Source organism: Conger conger, chromosome 4 (genome assembly GCF_963514075.1).
Source record: "Conger conger chromosome 4, fConCon1.1, whole genome shotgun sequence".
Lineage (NCBI taxonomy): Eukaryota > Metazoa > Chordata > Actinopteri > Anguilliformes > Congridae > Conger > Conger conger.
Genome location: NC_083763.1, coordinates 15783752 through 15800896, shown reverse-complemented (window position 1 = coordinate 15800896; position 17145 = coordinate 15783752). Strand labels below are relative to the sequence as shown.

The 17145-nt window shown below is 40.1% G+C and overlaps 2 protein-coding genes across 3 annotated transcripts in view; both read left to right on the top strand.

The window, feature by feature from the left end:
* dhcr24 (24-dehydrocholesterol reductase) overlaps positions 1-12154 on the top strand; it is a 39353-nt gene extending 27199 nt beyond the window's left edge. For both annotated transcript variants that reach the window (XM_061238348.1, XM_061238347.1), the window contains 8 exons: positions 1135-1290; positions 1972-2077; positions 3379-3497; positions 5966-6229; positions 6635-6778; positions 8947-9144; positions 10597-10775; positions 11237-12154. In XM_061238348.1, coding sequence (XP_061094332.1) covers positions 1171-1290; positions 1972-2077; positions 3379-3497; positions 5966-6229; positions 6635-6778; positions 8947-9144; positions 10597-10775; positions 11237-11390 — 1284 coding nt within the window. In that variant the 5' untranslated portion in view covers positions 1135-1170 and the 3' untranslated portion in view covers positions 11391-12154. The remainder of the gene's footprint in view (positions 1-1134; positions 1291-1971; positions 2078-3378; positions 3498-5965; positions 6230-6634; positions 6779-8946; positions 9145-10596; positions 10776-11236) is intronic.
* Positions 12155-12864: 710 nt separating this feature from the next.
* On the top strand, positions 12865-16779 carry si:ch211-121a2.4 (transmembrane protein 205). The gene is made up of 4 exons (XM_061237871.1): positions 12865-12996; positions 15763-15934; positions 16147-16310; positions 16471-16779. The coding sequence occupies exons 2-4, from the start codon at positions 15841-15843 to the stop codon at positions 16777-16779; spliced, it is 567 nt and encodes a 188-aa protein (XP_061093855.1). The 5' UTR covers positions 12865-12996; positions 15763-15840.
* Positions 16780-17145: the final 366 nt, after the last annotated feature.

Below are 17145 nucleotides of genomic sequence, written 5' to 3'. Positions count from 1 at the left end.
GGCTATGCATGATGACGGTTCTTTTGAACTCTACAGTAGTTTTATGATTTGGCCAGAAGTGTTTTCGGTAAGTTATAGTAACTACCTTTATAGCCGAAAGTGGAGGTAGCGATTGATTGTGATTGTGTTGTATGAGTATCTGGGTGAGTGAGCTGTGTAGCTCTGGAGTGTGGTTGTGTGGCGGTGGCTGTGTGGTGGTGGATGGCTTGCTGGAGCTCCATGCTGTGTAGTGGTGGATGGCTTGCTGGAGCTCCATGCTGTGTGGCAGGGGCTGGCTTGCTGGAGCTCCATGCTGTGTGGTGGCTTCCATTGTCTGGGGGATAATGAGTGTGGCATTGGGAGCTGGCACCCTATTGTCAAGCTCCACTGAGAGGTAAAATCCACCTTGCGTCACCGCCTCTCAGTTTGGCACGTTTTCTTCTTTAATTAGGCGTGTTTCCTCTTTGGCTCCCTTTCTTTCTGCTCTGTTTTTGCAGTAAAGCTCTCTTCTTTGGGCGAGAAAGCGAAAAAAATATTAATACTTACAAACTCAGAAATCTGTTGAGGCAAAATTGAAAAGTGACTACAAAGAAAGCCATCTGCACAATGTCTAAAGATGCAAATAAAACATGGCTGTGGGGTGTATTCCTGCTCCTCACCCAATGGCTGCTGGGACAGGCTGCAGCCCCCCATGACTGTGACCAGGAATAACGCGTTTAGAAAATGGATGGATGTTCATTGGTACGTGGAATTACCCAACCAAGGAAAATATTCCAATGATTTGAATACCCTGTGAGATTAAATGAGGATTAAATCTTCATTGGAAAACACCAGTGTGCTACTCAATTCAACATCCTGCATGCCACAGTGTCTTTTTAAATCACTTGGTGTAGCACACAGTTGAAGCAAATGCCTGCAGACACTGTGGCCCGCAGGACATGGTTAGCATTGTTTTAGACAGTAGCATTGTTTTAGAAAGTACACCTGGTGGTTTCAATTCCAGGAAGTAGGCCCTGCAGTATTTCATGTTTAAGGTTGCCCAGCTAGGGCTAATGTATTCCCATATAATGTGTAATGTAGGTCTAAATTTTGTATAATGGGTCTCTGTTCCAGGTGCCCCTCAAGTAGTATTTTATTTGTTTTGCTTACTTTGAGGTTCGGGAATGGAAAAAGGACGGTGGAAAGACCTATATGTGTACTGGACGCCCTGGCTGGCTCACTGTGTCACTGCGGGTGGGGAAGTACAAGAAGACCCATAAGAACATCATGATTAATATGATGGACATCCTCGAAGTGGACACCAAGCGGCAGGTGAGACAGTGGGTAGAATATTTTAGAGATTTGCCTCAAATATGCCATCTTTTCAGGATTCCTCGATATGGTCTGTACTCTCTAGCTCTAAGCTGAGACCATAAGCTTAATTAGCTTATAGATCTTGTCTGTCAAAATTAAAACAATCTATTCTCATTCTAAGTCTTCAATGCTATGAGATTGATTATAGAAGAGAGTAACAGCTGTCAAAAGGATTTGTTTAAATGTTGTGGGGCATTACATCTGAGAATTTTGAGTGTCACTGTATTCCCTTTCAGTTCACTTTATCCATGGCACACAGAAATGGTGAGCGTTATGTCTTAATGAATGAATAGGATATATATCTGATAGATGATGAGATTTTTCATTTTAAAACACTAAGACCGGGTCTTACACTATAACATTAAGCCTATTTTCTGGGGATCATGGTGCGATGAATTTCTGTGAGTGAGCTTTGTCTGAATGAGTAATGAGAAGAAAAGGGTTCCTAATTATATTTGCTAATCTTGCTAATTGTGCAATGCGATTGCTTTCCTCCACACCTTGAAGGCTTTCCACAAACTTGGAGCAGTCTAATGAGTACTTTGTAATTTGTGCGTATTGTAATCGTAACATAAATTTCTGTGGGTGTGCGTGGGGTATGTGTACCTGTTGACCATGTCTGCTTTTTAAACACCACAGATTGTGCGTGTTGAACCTCTTGCTAACATGGGACAACTGACTGCTCTTCTAAACTCCATTGGGTGGACTCTCCCTGTACTGCCAGAACTGGATGACCTTACAGTGGGTATGTACTGAAATGGTCTTCATGTTCCCACTGAGGGATGAGACTGAGAAACATGCTAGGGATGAGCTCAAATGGTCAAAATACTTTAATGTACATGTAGCAGTAGCTATGTCAAATGGGAATGTCCACTGCTGTAATTTTTCCATGTTTACATACTATATTTGTGAATTGAGGGGCTGTATCTGTTTTAAGCAGAGTTAATGCTTGGGCCAAATGCAATTACAGTACAGCTGGCAGAGAAATGGCTGCTGGTCAGGCACATTTCCTGGATCAGTTTCCTAAATGGTCTCTAGATTCCAGACAATGAGGAGATCAACAACTTAATGCATTGCAGCTACACAGCTGCAAATTCATTTGGAAGTCTGTCGAGACCAGCCAATGAAAGTGCACGTAAAATGAGAATGCTTGGTCCATTGTAGTTTAAACCGCTTATCCAAGCAATATTGCTCTGTATTAGACCCTGTGCAAGTGTTCATTAAGCTGTAAGAAAAATGTAGACTTTTCCAAATTTCTAAATGGAAAAATAATAAAATTTAAAATGTCCATTTGATGTAAAGACATTAAATTCAGATCTGCACTCAGTGTTTTTCGTTAAGATGCGGCTGAAAGATAAAACCATTTGAATGTATTGCTTTCCTCAAGAGAAGTGGTTTTGTATGCTGATGGTAGCCTTACATACTGTACCTTACATTATAGTGTCACCACAGATGTACAAGCTAATCAGAGAGAACTACAGGCAGGCTTTCTATCATGTAGGCTGTGAATGATGTATTATGAATGAGTGCTCATACCTGCAAATCCAAAAAGAAATATCAATATTTCAAATGGAACTCAACTGAAAACATAGATACTAAATAATGTAAAATATAATCCCCATATTGACAGGTCATAGTGCTAAATTAGTTATTCCATCTGAGCAACAATGTTTTCATCCCTATACAGTAACTTCAATGTTACTCTTGATTTTTGACATTCCTACTATGCGGCCATTTATTCTACAACTCATAATCCCAGTACAGTTCCTATGTTACAGCCAATATAGGTAAAGTGACAAGTAGGGGCATTGAGATGTTCCTTTAATCACATTAATTTTCCATCAGGGTACACTCGGGTTATTCTGGGCTCCTTACCAAGGGAGATGCTTTCTACAGCGACATCAAAATCAAAACCAAAACTCTTCATCAGTCTTATTCCCTGCTGCCTCAGCTATATTGTGTCAGTTTGTGTGTATCCTTGCCTTGACTCGTATGGACATGCAGTGTGATAATGTGGCTGTGCTCCTGTCCTCTGAATGCCACCAGGGGGACTGATCATGGGCACGGGCATTGAGTCGTCCTCCCACATCTATGGCCTTTTCCAGCACATCTGTGTGGCCTATGAGGTGGTACTAGCCGATGGCAGCCTGGTCCGCTGTACTGCTGTGAGTTCAGTTTAGGCATTTCTTTTTTCTTCAGTTATTCTGTTTTTCACTTCAGAGCCACTGTACACCCACTACGTTGAACAACAGTTCACCAACAACCAAAATTTGCTTTCCAAAAAGTGTCTGTTAAGAAAGGAAAAAACACTTGTGTTTCATTGAAGTGTATGACAAATGCTGATAGAATTAAGCCTCATGTATGTACAGAGTATTCTGTGATTGCACTACTTCTTTGTGGCCACGAAGACTCTACTCATACGGCTCTTTTTTGACAAGAGCTCCACAAGTTGTATTTTCGAGGGGAGGTTTTCTGATGTGCCTGTGTGTCACAATGTTGCACCAGTTCATTAGCTACAGTGGGGCAAAAAAGTATTTAGTCAGCCACCAATTGTGCAAGTTCTCCCACTTAAAAAGATGAGAGAGGCCTGTAATTTTCATCATAGGTACACTTCAACTATGAGAGACAGAATGGGGGGAAAGAATCCAGGAAATCACATTGTAGGATTTTTAATGAATTAATTGGTAAATTCCTCGGTAAAATAAGTATTTGGTCACCTACAAACAAGCAAGATTTCTGGCTCTCACAGACCTGTAACTTCTTCTTGAAGAGGCTCCTCTGTCCTCCACTTGTTACCTGTATTAATGGCACCTGTTTGAACTCGTTATCAGTATAAAAGACACCTGTCCACAACCTCAAACAGTCACACTCCAAACTCCACTATGGCCAAGACCAAAGAGCTGTCAAAGGACACCAGAAACAAAATTGTAGACCTGCACCAGGCTGGGAAGCCTGAATCTGCAATAGGTAAGCAGGTGTGAAGAAATCAACTGTGGGAGCAATTATTAGAAAATGGAAGACATACAAGACCACTGATAATCTCCCTCGATCTGGGGCTCCACGCAAGATCTCACCCCGTGGGGTCAAATGATCACAAGAACGGTGAGCAAAAATCCCAGAACCACACGGGGGGACCTAGTGAATGACCTGCAGAGAGCTGGGACCAAAGTAACAAAGGCTACCATCAGTAACACACTACGCCGCCAGGGACTCAAATCCTGCAGTGCCAGACATGTCCCTCTGCTTAAGCCAGTACATGTCCAGGCCCGTCTGAAGTTTGCTAGAGAGCATTTGGATGATCCAGAAGAGGATTGGGAGAATGTCATATGGTCAGATGAAACCAAAATAGAACTTTTTGGTAAAAACTCAACTTGTCGTGTTTGGAGGAGAAAGAATGCTGAGTTGCATCCAAAGAACACCATACCTACTGTGAAGCATGGGGGTGGAAACATCATGCTTTGGGGCTGTTTTTCTGCAAAGGGACCAGGACGACTGATCCGTGTAAAGGAAAGAATGAATGGGGCCATGTATCGTGAGATTTTGAGTGAAAACCTCCTTCCATCAGCAAGGGCATTGAAGGTGAAACGTGGCTGGGTCTTTCAGCATGACAATGATCCCAAACACACCGCCCGGGCAACGAAGGAGTGGCTTCGTAAGAAGCATTTCAAGGTCCTGGAGTGGCCTAGCCAGTCTCCAGATCTCAACCCCATAGAAAATCTTTGGAGGGAGTTGAAAGTCCGTGTTGCCCAGCGACAGCCCCAAAACATCACTGCTCTAGAGGAGATCTGCATGGAGGAATGGGCCAAAATAACAGCAACAGTGTGTGAAAACCTTGTGAAGACTTACAGAAAACGTTTGACCTCTGTCATTGCCAACAAAGGGTATATAACAAAGTATTGAGATGAACTTTTGTTATTGACCAAATACTTATTTTCCACCATAATTTGCAAATAAATTCTTTAAAAATAAGACAATGTGATTTTCTGGATTTTTTTTTTCTCATTTTGTCTCTCATAGTTCAGGTATACCTATGATGAAAATTACAGGCCTCTCATCTTTTTAAGTGGGAGAACTTGCACAATTGGTGGCTGACTAAATACTTTTTTGCCCCACTGTATCTCTGCTGCATGACACAAGTAAACAAGCAATCGCCGATAATTTGCAATTGTTGGCTGAGCTCCACAGTGCTGAACAAATTAAGCTTTGTCCATAGGTTTCTAACAGTAGGACTTTTATTAGTACAGGCAATCCCTTGTGCTGCCTGACATTGTAGGCATGGTCTTTTAGGCTGCACACGTGTGCCTGTTACACTATCCCAGTCACTGGAGATCTGTGTCTCATTGGTTTCTAATGGGGTATTTGATGAAGATGTAGTGGATTTTTTGTCAGTTACCATAGTTTTTTAAAGAACAAAAAATAGCAAAATATCCCAGCTCTGAAAAATGAACTTTTTAAACTGCCTTCTACTGCTGTGGTATGGCAGCTATCATTTTTAGTATTTTAGTCTAGATAGGATTTGTTTTAAAAGTTAAATAAAATAATCTGACACTGTATCACTTCTGTTTTTGAGTATGCAGCTCACACGTTTATCTGTTGCTGGAGTGCTCACCAGGCCCTGTTGTGTCTGCCGCAGAAGGAGAACTCAGACCTGTTTTATGCCGTTCCGTGGTCATGTGGCACGCTGGGATTCCTGGTTGCGGCTGAAATCCGTATCATCCCGGCTAGGACCTGGGTCAAGCTGACGTATGAGCCAGTGCATGGCCTGGAAAAAATCTGCCAGCGATTCGCCCAGGAATCCGCCAACAAGGAGAACCAGTTTGTGGAAGGGCTGCAGTACACCCTGGACGAGGCGGTGATCATGACAGGAGTGATGACGGAAGAGGCGGAGCCAGACAAGGTGAGATGGGGAGGGGCCTTTTGTCAGCCAATGACAGCCAATATCCCTATCAACATTCTCATTATTTGAAGGGGAATTGTATGAATTGTAATTTTGGAGGGTATTACTATGGGCTAATAAAATTGTGATAAGATATTTTGACATCCCCTTATTGGTAGAAAACATAGATAAGCTCCATAAATGGCAGAGTTTGTTGGTAATAACCAATAGAACAATACTGATTGGTCGGACACTACTTCCTACTAATAAACACAAGGAGGCCAGAAGTATTACCAGAAGGTATCCACTAATCACTGTTGATGTTGCTCCTGTGTACTTGTCCACTCTTTTGCCTGTAGACCTATTGGCCTTGTTCCTGTTGTTCTCCGCAAATGGTTTTAATTGTTATTCCACTACTGTCCCCAGATCAACCGCATTGGCCTTTACTTCAAGCCCTGGTTCTTCAAGCATGTAGAGAACTTCCTTACTGAGAATCGCAGTGTTGTAGAGTACATTCCTCTACGCCACTACTACCATCGCCACACACGTAGCATCTTCTGGGAGTTGCAGGTAACTCTTCCTGCTCTAGTGACACAAATAATACTGGTTGAGTCATCCCAAGACTTTATCAGCTGCTGGGTGATTTTAGTCTGTCACTCATACTGTAGCATTTTACTTATGTGCAATTCAGAGACCATGAACTTCAAGCTATATATTGCAATATTCTGTTAAATGTAATGTAATAATAATTCTTTAGTAATTCATTTTTTATCTGAAAGTGGAAATACATTATGTATCCTGACCATATATCATGAAGTGATGGTAATAATGGTATATATTTTTTCAGCAGATTACATTATGACAAAGGGAAAGGTTTATGACAGGGATTGCGATCCCATTACTGAAGAGCAATATGTGTGTGAATATCTGACACAAATGAACTTATTATTTAAGTAGCCCAGTCATTTGCATCGTCTGAAATTTTAGCTACATTTTTTGACATTGTCATGGATCACAATGATTGTTTGCTGTGGGCTAATCTGCAAGTGATCTACCATTTATGTATGCAGCTTATTAGCTTGATGAGGTAATTGATTAATGCTGATGTTGGCATGAAATACAGGAACATGAATTAAATACCCCACTCCTGGTTTATTCATTTGATTAAATTCTAGCTGTGTGTGTCCAGTATAATGAAAATCCAGGTTGTGAATTCCATGATATCTGATGTCCCTAACACACAATATCCTAATGGCATTGCAATGTGAGGGTGAGGTTCCGGTATAAAAACCTGAACTTTTTACAGAAGTCTGTTATAAGGTCGCTCATTAAAGCAACTTTGACATTTCCGCATCTGTTTAGGGATTCTTTTATAAATATTTGATTAACAAATGTATGGTGTATATCCAGCAAGATTATGCATGGAGTCCTTGTCTCTGTCTGGGGCTGTCTGCTCCACAATGACTGGTGCCAGACTGTTATTGACTGTCTACTTTCACCTTACAACAGGATTCAACTGCTACTTGTATCTAAATCAGTGATGAATATTAGGACGATTAAAAAATCTTTATGATCCATCTTATAATGGATCAGTTTCCATAGAGAACAGTTCAACAGGCTGAAACTCTTAAAGAAACATTAGCTTAGTTCATTGTTGTGACAGTAGACCTGGGCTGGGTTGCTCACATAAGTAATCTTGGTAAATCTACGGAAACGTTGAACTGTTTGTTAATGTACAGAATCGCAACACAATTTGATCAGGAACATTTAGGTGCCAATTGAGCATCTTGGTGGTGAATATGTTTGAAAGCTCAATTATTAAAGCTTAAAGCATGTTAATTTTTAATTTAGTGAAGTGTATTTTTTAATCTTTACTTGCCATAGTAGATAAGGAAGCACAGGAATATATTCCAGCTGGATTTAATTTCTTTATTCTCTTATATAGCAAAACTGGATTTGCAGACATGCTCAGATGTTAAAATAACCTATCCAATGCTTCCTCTTGAAAAAAACAGCTTGGCTGTGTTAACATGAAAATGGTTCAGTTCAGTTCATGGTCAGTACCCAGGCATTTATAACCATCATCTATCTAGCCTGATCTTTTATGGTGGTTTGTTAATGGGTTGGGGCTGGTGTCAGAAAGCTGATATTGGTGCCCTTAGTCCTAGTGACATTCAGCTGCAACTTCTCCTTGAAGATCAGCTATAATATTGAATCATGGTGTTAGTTTAATAATGGATTATCCCAGGGACAGATCAACTGCCAAGGAAAAGTTGAAGTTGGTACATTTTTCTCTTTGGGGTGCATTAGCTAATATCCCTTCTTCACTGCATTAGACGGCTGAGACACGGCAGCCCTAGCATCCTGCTGCTTACATCATCTCATTTCCAGCACTTTACCCCTCCCTCCTGCACCCCCACCACAGCACATTTCTCAGCATTAGATCGGCTAATGCCTCGTTTGATTGCCATTAGCACCAAGTAAATCAAGTGTGGTTGGGTAATTGTGCCTTTGCTTTGCTGAAATTGCATTATAAATTATGCAGATTGTTATTGTCTGGGTTTGCATTGGGGGGGTGTCTGTGGTGGCCTTTTAATGCTTCCTGGTTCTTTATCTTCTATAGCCATGCTATCTCACCTGGACCTTATTCCGTGCCCCAGGAAAACTTACCTACAGGAGAAAAATCCACAAAAGTCGTATAGATCTCTGATGGGAATTGTGTTTTTCTGTCTTTTCAGGACATCATACCTTTTGGAAACAACCCCTTTTTCCGGTACTTATTTGGCTGGATGGTGCCGCCCAAGATCTCCCTGCTGAAGCTGACCCAGGGGGAGACGATCCGCCGGCTGTATGAGCAGCACCACGTGGTGCAGGACATGCTGGTCCCCATGAAGCACATTCAGAGCGCCATCTTCCGCTTCCACGATGACATACACGTAAGACCAGGACCCGCACCGCCTCCTTTCCGGAGTGTGTGTGGGTGTGTTTGCATATGTGTGTGTGTGCGTGTGCCTGTGTATGTGTGTGTGTGAGTGTGTATGCCTGTGTGTGTTTACATATGTGTGTATGTGTTTCTTGTTACTCAAATATGTCGATGGGGTTGTCAATGGAATTCTCTCATCCTGAAAGACATCAATGGCAATTTGACACTGCTATTGATGATATCAGCAAAATATATATCCATTTAAAGGCTTGCTCAAATATTAAAGTCAGTGCTCTTGCCCTTTCACTTTATGTGTGTTGCCAGATGAGTGTTTCCCTGTCAGCTTTGCTCATGCTGTTCATCTTATGTGAGGAAATTCTGTGCCCCATAGGACCTCAACCCATAAACTTAATGTACATAACCATAACCACTAATGCACCCATGACATGTTTATAGTTTAGGCCCCTTATGCTGTGAAAATATTTATATCTTGATTTGTCATTTCTGTGGCAATGGAAGACTATTCTTCTATGGCCAGCAATTTACGATACGTTTTAATTTGTATTGATCTATGTCTTAATTTATGGAAGTACAGTACTGGCACAATTTATGTAAGCATTTATAAACAGATTTTGATGATTCATTAAATATTTTGCAAAAAAGAAATTACAATTTGGAATGTAATATCAACATACTGTAAAACAAATGTAAATAAATAATTAGCATTTATGATAAACAAGTAATACATTAATAATTTTTTTTTGTATACTTTACTTCAAATTACTGATGGACACATAATGTTAATACCACTTGTAGTGAAGAAGATAACTGTTTTGCTCTCTTTGGTGCTTTCCAAAAATAAAATAAATTAAAACATGATAAAACATAGTAAGCATAGATTGACAAAATATATACATTTCAAAACATTAATTTAACATGTTAAACATGTTAAAATAAAATAATAGAATGAAAACATATGTCATTAAAACAGTAAAACCAAAGAGATAAAATAAATAATAATACAAATAAAGTTAACTGAACACAAGATTAAAAAGAGTTGTTGCTTACTGTGTACAGTAGTTGCAGCAGCTGATGATTTTCTGTAAGTGTTTGGCTTGGAGCATATGTTGACAGGCAATCAGAAATGTATGATGTTGCTAAATCATTAAGAGCTTTGTAAACCAGTAAAAGTACTTCAAAATCTATTATAAAAGACACTGGGAGCCAGTGCAAGGAGGTCAGAATGGAAATGATGTGATCAAATTTCCATTTTTGTTAAAATTCTGGTAGCAGCATTTTGTGCAAGTCCAAACTAATATGTACTGTTCAATTTATTACAGTATATTTCTATATATTTTATGTATGGGCCACTGCCATTGGACAGGTGAGCGTAGTGTACCCAGTGCTGTGATGTGGAGATCCATGCATGACAGTATTGGTAACAGGGGTGGTGTGGCTCTTTCAGGTGTACCCCTTGTGGCTTTGCCCCTTTGTGTTGCCCAGCCAGCCTGGCATGGTGCACCCGAAAGGGGATGAGGATGAGCTGTATGTGGACATTGGAGCCTACGGCGAGCCCAGGGTCAAGCACTTCCAGGCACGCGCCTCCACCCGGCAGCTGGAGAAGTTTGTGAGAGAGGTCCACGGGTAAGAAACCCACACACACACACACACAGTGTGCATATAACAGCTATTTTGTATGTTGTATTTACACACACACACACACGTATAGAGTTACACATTACCAACACAACGTGTGTGTGTTGTTAATTCCCTCTGTTTTATCAATGTATCAATCAATGTTGTACAGGTAGCAGTTGAAATTGTACTTCCCTCTAGGGTCTTTCAGCGAACTTATCCCTGGTTATGGGTATGCACTTTGTTGTACGTCGCTCTGGATAAGAGCGTCTGCCAAATGCCAATAATGTAATGTAATGTAATCAATGTGTGAAAAACCAATAATTTTGTGTGTTATCAAGGAGATATGTTTTCTGCGTTATCAAGGAGATATGTTTTCTGCGTTACCAAGGAGATGCAGTAGAACCTTGTTTTAACATTTATATGAGCACTGTACATGCTCCATTTATGATGCAGTCATTTTACTTCAGTTTTCAGATGCTGTATGCAGATGTGTATATGGACCGGCAAGAATTCTGGGATATGTTTGATGGCTGTCTTTATCACAAGCTGAGGGAAGAGCTAGATTGCAAAGCAGCATTTCCTGAAGTCTATGACAAAATCTGCAAATCTGCCAGACACTGACAGACTACAGTGGGACAGTAGTCTTGTTCCCGTTCAAGTGCCACTATCTGGAAGAAACAGTCATGCAGTTTGTACTACCGGGACATTTGTGACAACACTTGTAATACAGTGCTTTTTATTTTGAATTAAGACTTTTTGACATGTTTAAATCTATTTTCTCTCATATGAGTTAAAAAAGCACAAGGCCAACATTTTAGTATGTCTGTACCATAAATGACTCTCTCCAAACTCTCCAAACTATAAGAATAGTTATAAGCATACAAGTCTTCTAAAATTACCATGGCCTCCCTGCAGCAGTTGTCCAACTGATGAATCCCCAGTTTAATGTGCACATTTCATATTGAGTGTTTTGTAATTTAGCAAACTACCTGCAGATGTAAGTGTATTTTTTATTCTTTTGTTTGTCTGGCTTATCTGAAAGGAGTGGGAGCTGTACAATGCCTGGTGGACCATATTGCTCATACTATATTCTGAAATAATAATGAAAAAAACACGAAAGAACTAACTCCATATGAATTCATTGCATCTTACAATATGCTGTAATTGTGGTGATTGAAATTAATCCCCATCCAGCACACATAGCAACACATGAATACTAATGTTAAATCATTATCCTGTCCAAAGTAGTAAATCTTCCTTAACTGGAGAATTTCAGTGAACAATTACTTCTTTTGTTTGTAGGTCACATTTTTTGTAATCTAGTCCTAAATAGGAATTTGTGTTTTTTAGGATCTCAGAATACATTATGTTGGTAATTGTATTGAATTTAGTCTTCATTGTACTTCTTATTATCTCATGATGATCAGTAACCTGAGCTATTCCTGACTGGAAACCCTTATCATGGGACCTTATCCTAGGGAAATAAGAGAGTATACAGGAAGAGTAGAAATGATCATTTGTAGCACAGAGGTAAAAGTGAAGTAACCAAATGGGTATCGGGGCAGATCATTACATATCACTAAAACACACATTTTCATAGAAATTAGATTGGCAAATAATTTGCTTACTATCTTTACAGTCATTAGTTAATTCTCATTTTAATGGTACATTGGGGATGTGCACTTTTGGGATACATTGATAGATTATTGACCAACAAACAAGTGAGATTCATTTGTACATTTTCTTGTGATCTTGTTTGGTTCTTTATCCAAATCATATATTTTTGTGGTCAACTGAATCAGTGATTTATGTGGCTTGTATTTCCTGAAGGTAAATAATATCACCAGCATATTGTAGACCATGGGTGTCAAACTCTGGCCCGCGGGCCAAATTTGGCCCGCAGTGTAATTATATTTGGCCCGCCAGGCAATATCAAATACTATTAGAGCTGGCCCGCCGGTATTATGCAACAGCGCATTCACCACTAATACTACAAATCCCATAATGCTCTGCTGTTGTTTTGGCGCGTCAATCAGGACAGGACCCCGACATGCCCTCTCCTGTGTGTCAGTAGCGATCCGTGCTTCGGCAGGAAAGCCCCCGCTCACCCCGCCTCCCCGTGCATCTCTCCCAGACCACGCCGCGACCTCATACTACAACTGTCACCGTGTTACCCCTTCCCAAAAATGTCGAAAAGAAAGGCAGAAAACAGAACTTTTCTGGACAGGTGGGAGGCAGAATATCTGTTTACATATGTAAAAGACAGACCTGTTTGTCTTGTTTTAGGGAGGGCAAAGTGGAGCTTTAGAATGTAGACCGCTGTGTGTGCACGTGCAATACATTTCTCACAGAAAACGTAATTTGTCCACTTTTTTACTTTACAGTAGAGGTGATCAAACTTACAATAACTAAGAGCTAGTGTGTTCTAAGCCTTCACTGGTCCCTGTACGATGTTAGCATGATGTAGCTAGCATACGCGAATAGCACAAAGCCATACAATTTGCTTTTTAACGGCACTTGGTCATTCAAACGATATAAATAAAAGCATTCGATTAAGTTCGACGGCACCGGAATTTTCTGTCCGTCCATAAATGGCAAAAGTCCCACCATAGGATTTATTTAAATCTTTAAAAGTTGTACATTTTCTGAATCGTCATTAATTCATCCTGTTTCTATCAGTGATTCGGCGTGATCGGACAGTTCTGTAGCTATGTAAATGACGGATACAGCACTGTTATTTGCTACCTAAACTTTGACGCACGCTCGAGAGCGTTAACATGATTGAAGTCTGACATGTCTATTGTCAAAATCCATTGAAACTATGAAAAAGTAACCAGGGACTTTGGACGTATAAGGCTGGACATACCGAGTACCCAGCAAAAATATTGACCAGTAAAAGCTATTGTTGCGTCAACATTTTCGATCTCCATAAATGTAAACAATGGAATGGCAGTGAAATCTGCCTGTTTTTCGGTGCCGTCGGGGTCCAGCATTTAACATTGATGGAACCGCCGTGTGCGCACAGTTTGCTGAAAAACTCAGTGTACTCGGCGCTGAGTCTAGCCGGCGATTTGCCGATTTTGATGTCCAGAAATGTAGATTTGAACTGCTTAGTAATCCTTCGCAGTTGATGTGGAAAACGCACCAACCAACCTCCAAATGGAGCTGATTGAACTCCAGTGTAATGACACGCTGAAGTCAAAGTATGATGCTGTTGGCGCCGCACAGTTTCCACAGTTCATCGCTGACACAATGCCTCAGCTCCGCACCCAAGCTGCTCAATTGCTCTCCATGTTCGGCAGCACTTATCTATGTGAGCAACTTTTCTCCTTGATGAAGATGACGAAAACATCTCACAGGAGACGTCTGACTGATGAACACCTTCGTTCGATACTGAGGGTTTCCTCAGCTCAGAGCCTGAGCCCAGACATTGATGAACTAGCATCCAAGAAAAGATGCCAGGTATCTGGCTTGGGCACATCAGATTAGATCAGTGGGTCGCAAACTGAGCAATAATTAACGTTTTCTTTATGCACTTTTTCTTGCTACTCCAAGGGCTGAATGGTTGATTCATTCATTGTTGTTATTTTATTTTCAAATTTATTAGCCTGTGGAAAAAGTGTATTTTGATATTTACCTCAGAAGGCTGCAAATAGAAAAGAGGTCTACAATTTTTATTTAAATTTTATTTTATATGCCATTGATATGTTTTTTTTAAAATTTGAAATTCGAAGTTATATAAGCGTTGCTTGTTCCATATTCAATGTTAAAGCAAAACTTGTTTGGGTCCATATTAAAAGGTTCATTTGTTCAACGTTGGCCCGCGGCTTTGTTTAATTTTAAATTTTGGCCCACTGTGTATTTGAGTTTGACACCCCTGTTGTAGACTGATTAAATTGCACCCAAAATACTCATGCCTTGGGCTCCCCCTAGTGTCTGCTATGACTGTGTTGTGTCGGAACTGTGTTAAGTGCAATATATGAAACTAACTAATGGCCTAAGCAGGGTCGTGGATGGTACACAGCTGAGTTCTCATGAAGACATCCCTGCATCATATAGAGTAATTTGCTTTGTATTTGTTAGGGTGGGATTTTACTGTGAAAATAATGTGAGTAAAAGCACTTGTCAGTTCTGTATGACTGGTTCTGCACAAATGAATAAAAACTTGTTAACTAAAAAAAAAGTGTTTTTTTATTATCTTAATAGTAAATCATTTATTATACAATATGCTTTCTATTTAGTCTTGGTTGATTATTTTAGCTTGATAAACATCTAGCTATTGCTCGCTACTCAACATCTGGGGCACCAAGCTGATGAGCTCAGTAGGAGGATGTATCGAGGGGCAGTAATATATTCCATTATATCCAGAATCATATCATCATGTCATATGTTAAGACAAAGAACAAAGCCCTTCTCAACCGTTTGGGGTTGAGTCCTCTTTACATTTCATCTTCTTGTTGCGCTCAGCGTACCATCAGACTGCACAGCTAGTTGTCTCGCGACTCCCGCACTTGTTAGTTAGTGGAATGTTAGCTAGCAACCGCAGAAGACGCAGAATGTTTACTTTCAAATTACGAGGGGATTCAGAGTGTAGAAATATAGGTTTTCTGGTCCTCTAATGTAACATGTAATATTCGTTTTATATAATTTGTGAAGAAATCAGGTCTATATTGCATGAAAAAACAAGTCATCTTAATTGTTCCAGTAAATACACAGTCTTACAGGTAGTAGCCTAACGGTACATTTTTGTTTTAGCTGTTTATGTAATTAGTTAGCTAGCGAGCTACGTTCAACCAATACTAGACTGCAAATTAGCTAAATAACGTTAGGCTACCTAACGTTAGACTGGCCTGTAACTCGTTGATAGGCTACGTTGACAACTTTTTCATTGTTGTGCTAAATTTGTAAATGAAGTTATTTATGATATTTCATTCTGATTGGGGTGAAAGGGAAACGTCAGCGTGTAACATTGACCTTCCATGTTGCCTTCCAGCCGCGGTAAGTTCTTGGTTCATGGTGGCACCAGTTCTGTAAAGTTTGAGTCTGGCGGGACAACTTGGAAGAGTTCTGAATGAATAACCTGGAGGAGCCATTACTCAAGCTGCTGCACCTCGCCCTACTCTCCACCTTCTGGGGCCTGCAGATCTGGTACACCTTCTTTACTTGTAAGTTCCTTCAATCTCATTTTCCATACTGTAAAGTTGACCTAATTAATTGTACCTGTATATATTTTAAATGTATTACCAAGCTAAATAGTAGAATGTGTGTATTGAAAAGTTGTAACAGTTTAGGATTTGGGTTAAAGTACTTAGTATTCGTTTCTAAATTAAATAAAAATGATCAGTTTGGCCAATCATAATAATTTGTTTCTGCACAGCCCTTGTGATGGGCTATGTTCTGAACAGACACACGTATGGATACGTCCAGAGTCGACTATTGCCTTTCTACCACCGCATTGGCTCTGCCTGTGCCTTCTTCAGTCTTATCATATTTGAAATGTACCATCCTCACAACCCGACATGTGACAAGGATACCTACCAGGTACAGTCCATTTACGTGTGGTGTCCACTTGGGTTCTCTGTGTGGTCCCCTGCAGCAGAATATGGTTTTCCTGTGAAGTAGAAATTCAGAAATGTACATGTTTGAATGCATGATTAAAATGGGCATAAACATGCGTATCCCTCTGTCCTCTATTTCACAGATCTTCTTTTTATTTGCTTGTGTGATGGCAGCCACTCTTAATTTCCACTACTTTGGTGCAATGACCTGGGAAATCATGGCAGATATGCACCGCATTGAACAATGCTGGGGCATCGACAAGAACATCTTTCTCTCATCCAGCAGTGAGGCCTATGACAAGTTGTCCCAATCAAATCCTGAGTACAAGAGGCTGAGCTGCCAGCTGAGGTTCTATCAATGGCTGTCCTCCCTCTGTAACCTCTGCTGCATCATCTGCAATAGCTGCAGCATATGTTACCTGACACAGAATATCTGCCCACTGTGGCTGTAGATTTGCATTCAGTGACGTCCCTATGGTCTGTCAACCAACATAACAGAAAAATATAGTTGATGCTTGACAAATGCAAGATTATTTCTTCTCTCTTTATTTCTCACATTATCTACATTGTTCTATTGAAATGAGTATTTAACCAGTATTTACTGTCTTATTACTTTTTATTGTTTAGTGCTTGGAAGAATGTAAGGCATCAGAAAGTAATTGGCTTGGCATGCACCAAACCATCTATTTTTTTGGGAATGCAATTGTTAAAATGTATTTAAATATAAATAATAAAAAAATGACGTTATTGAAACAGGTTGACTCTCATGCTTCATCTCTTTTGTAAGCTTGTGCATATTTGATATGCTTTAAATACAC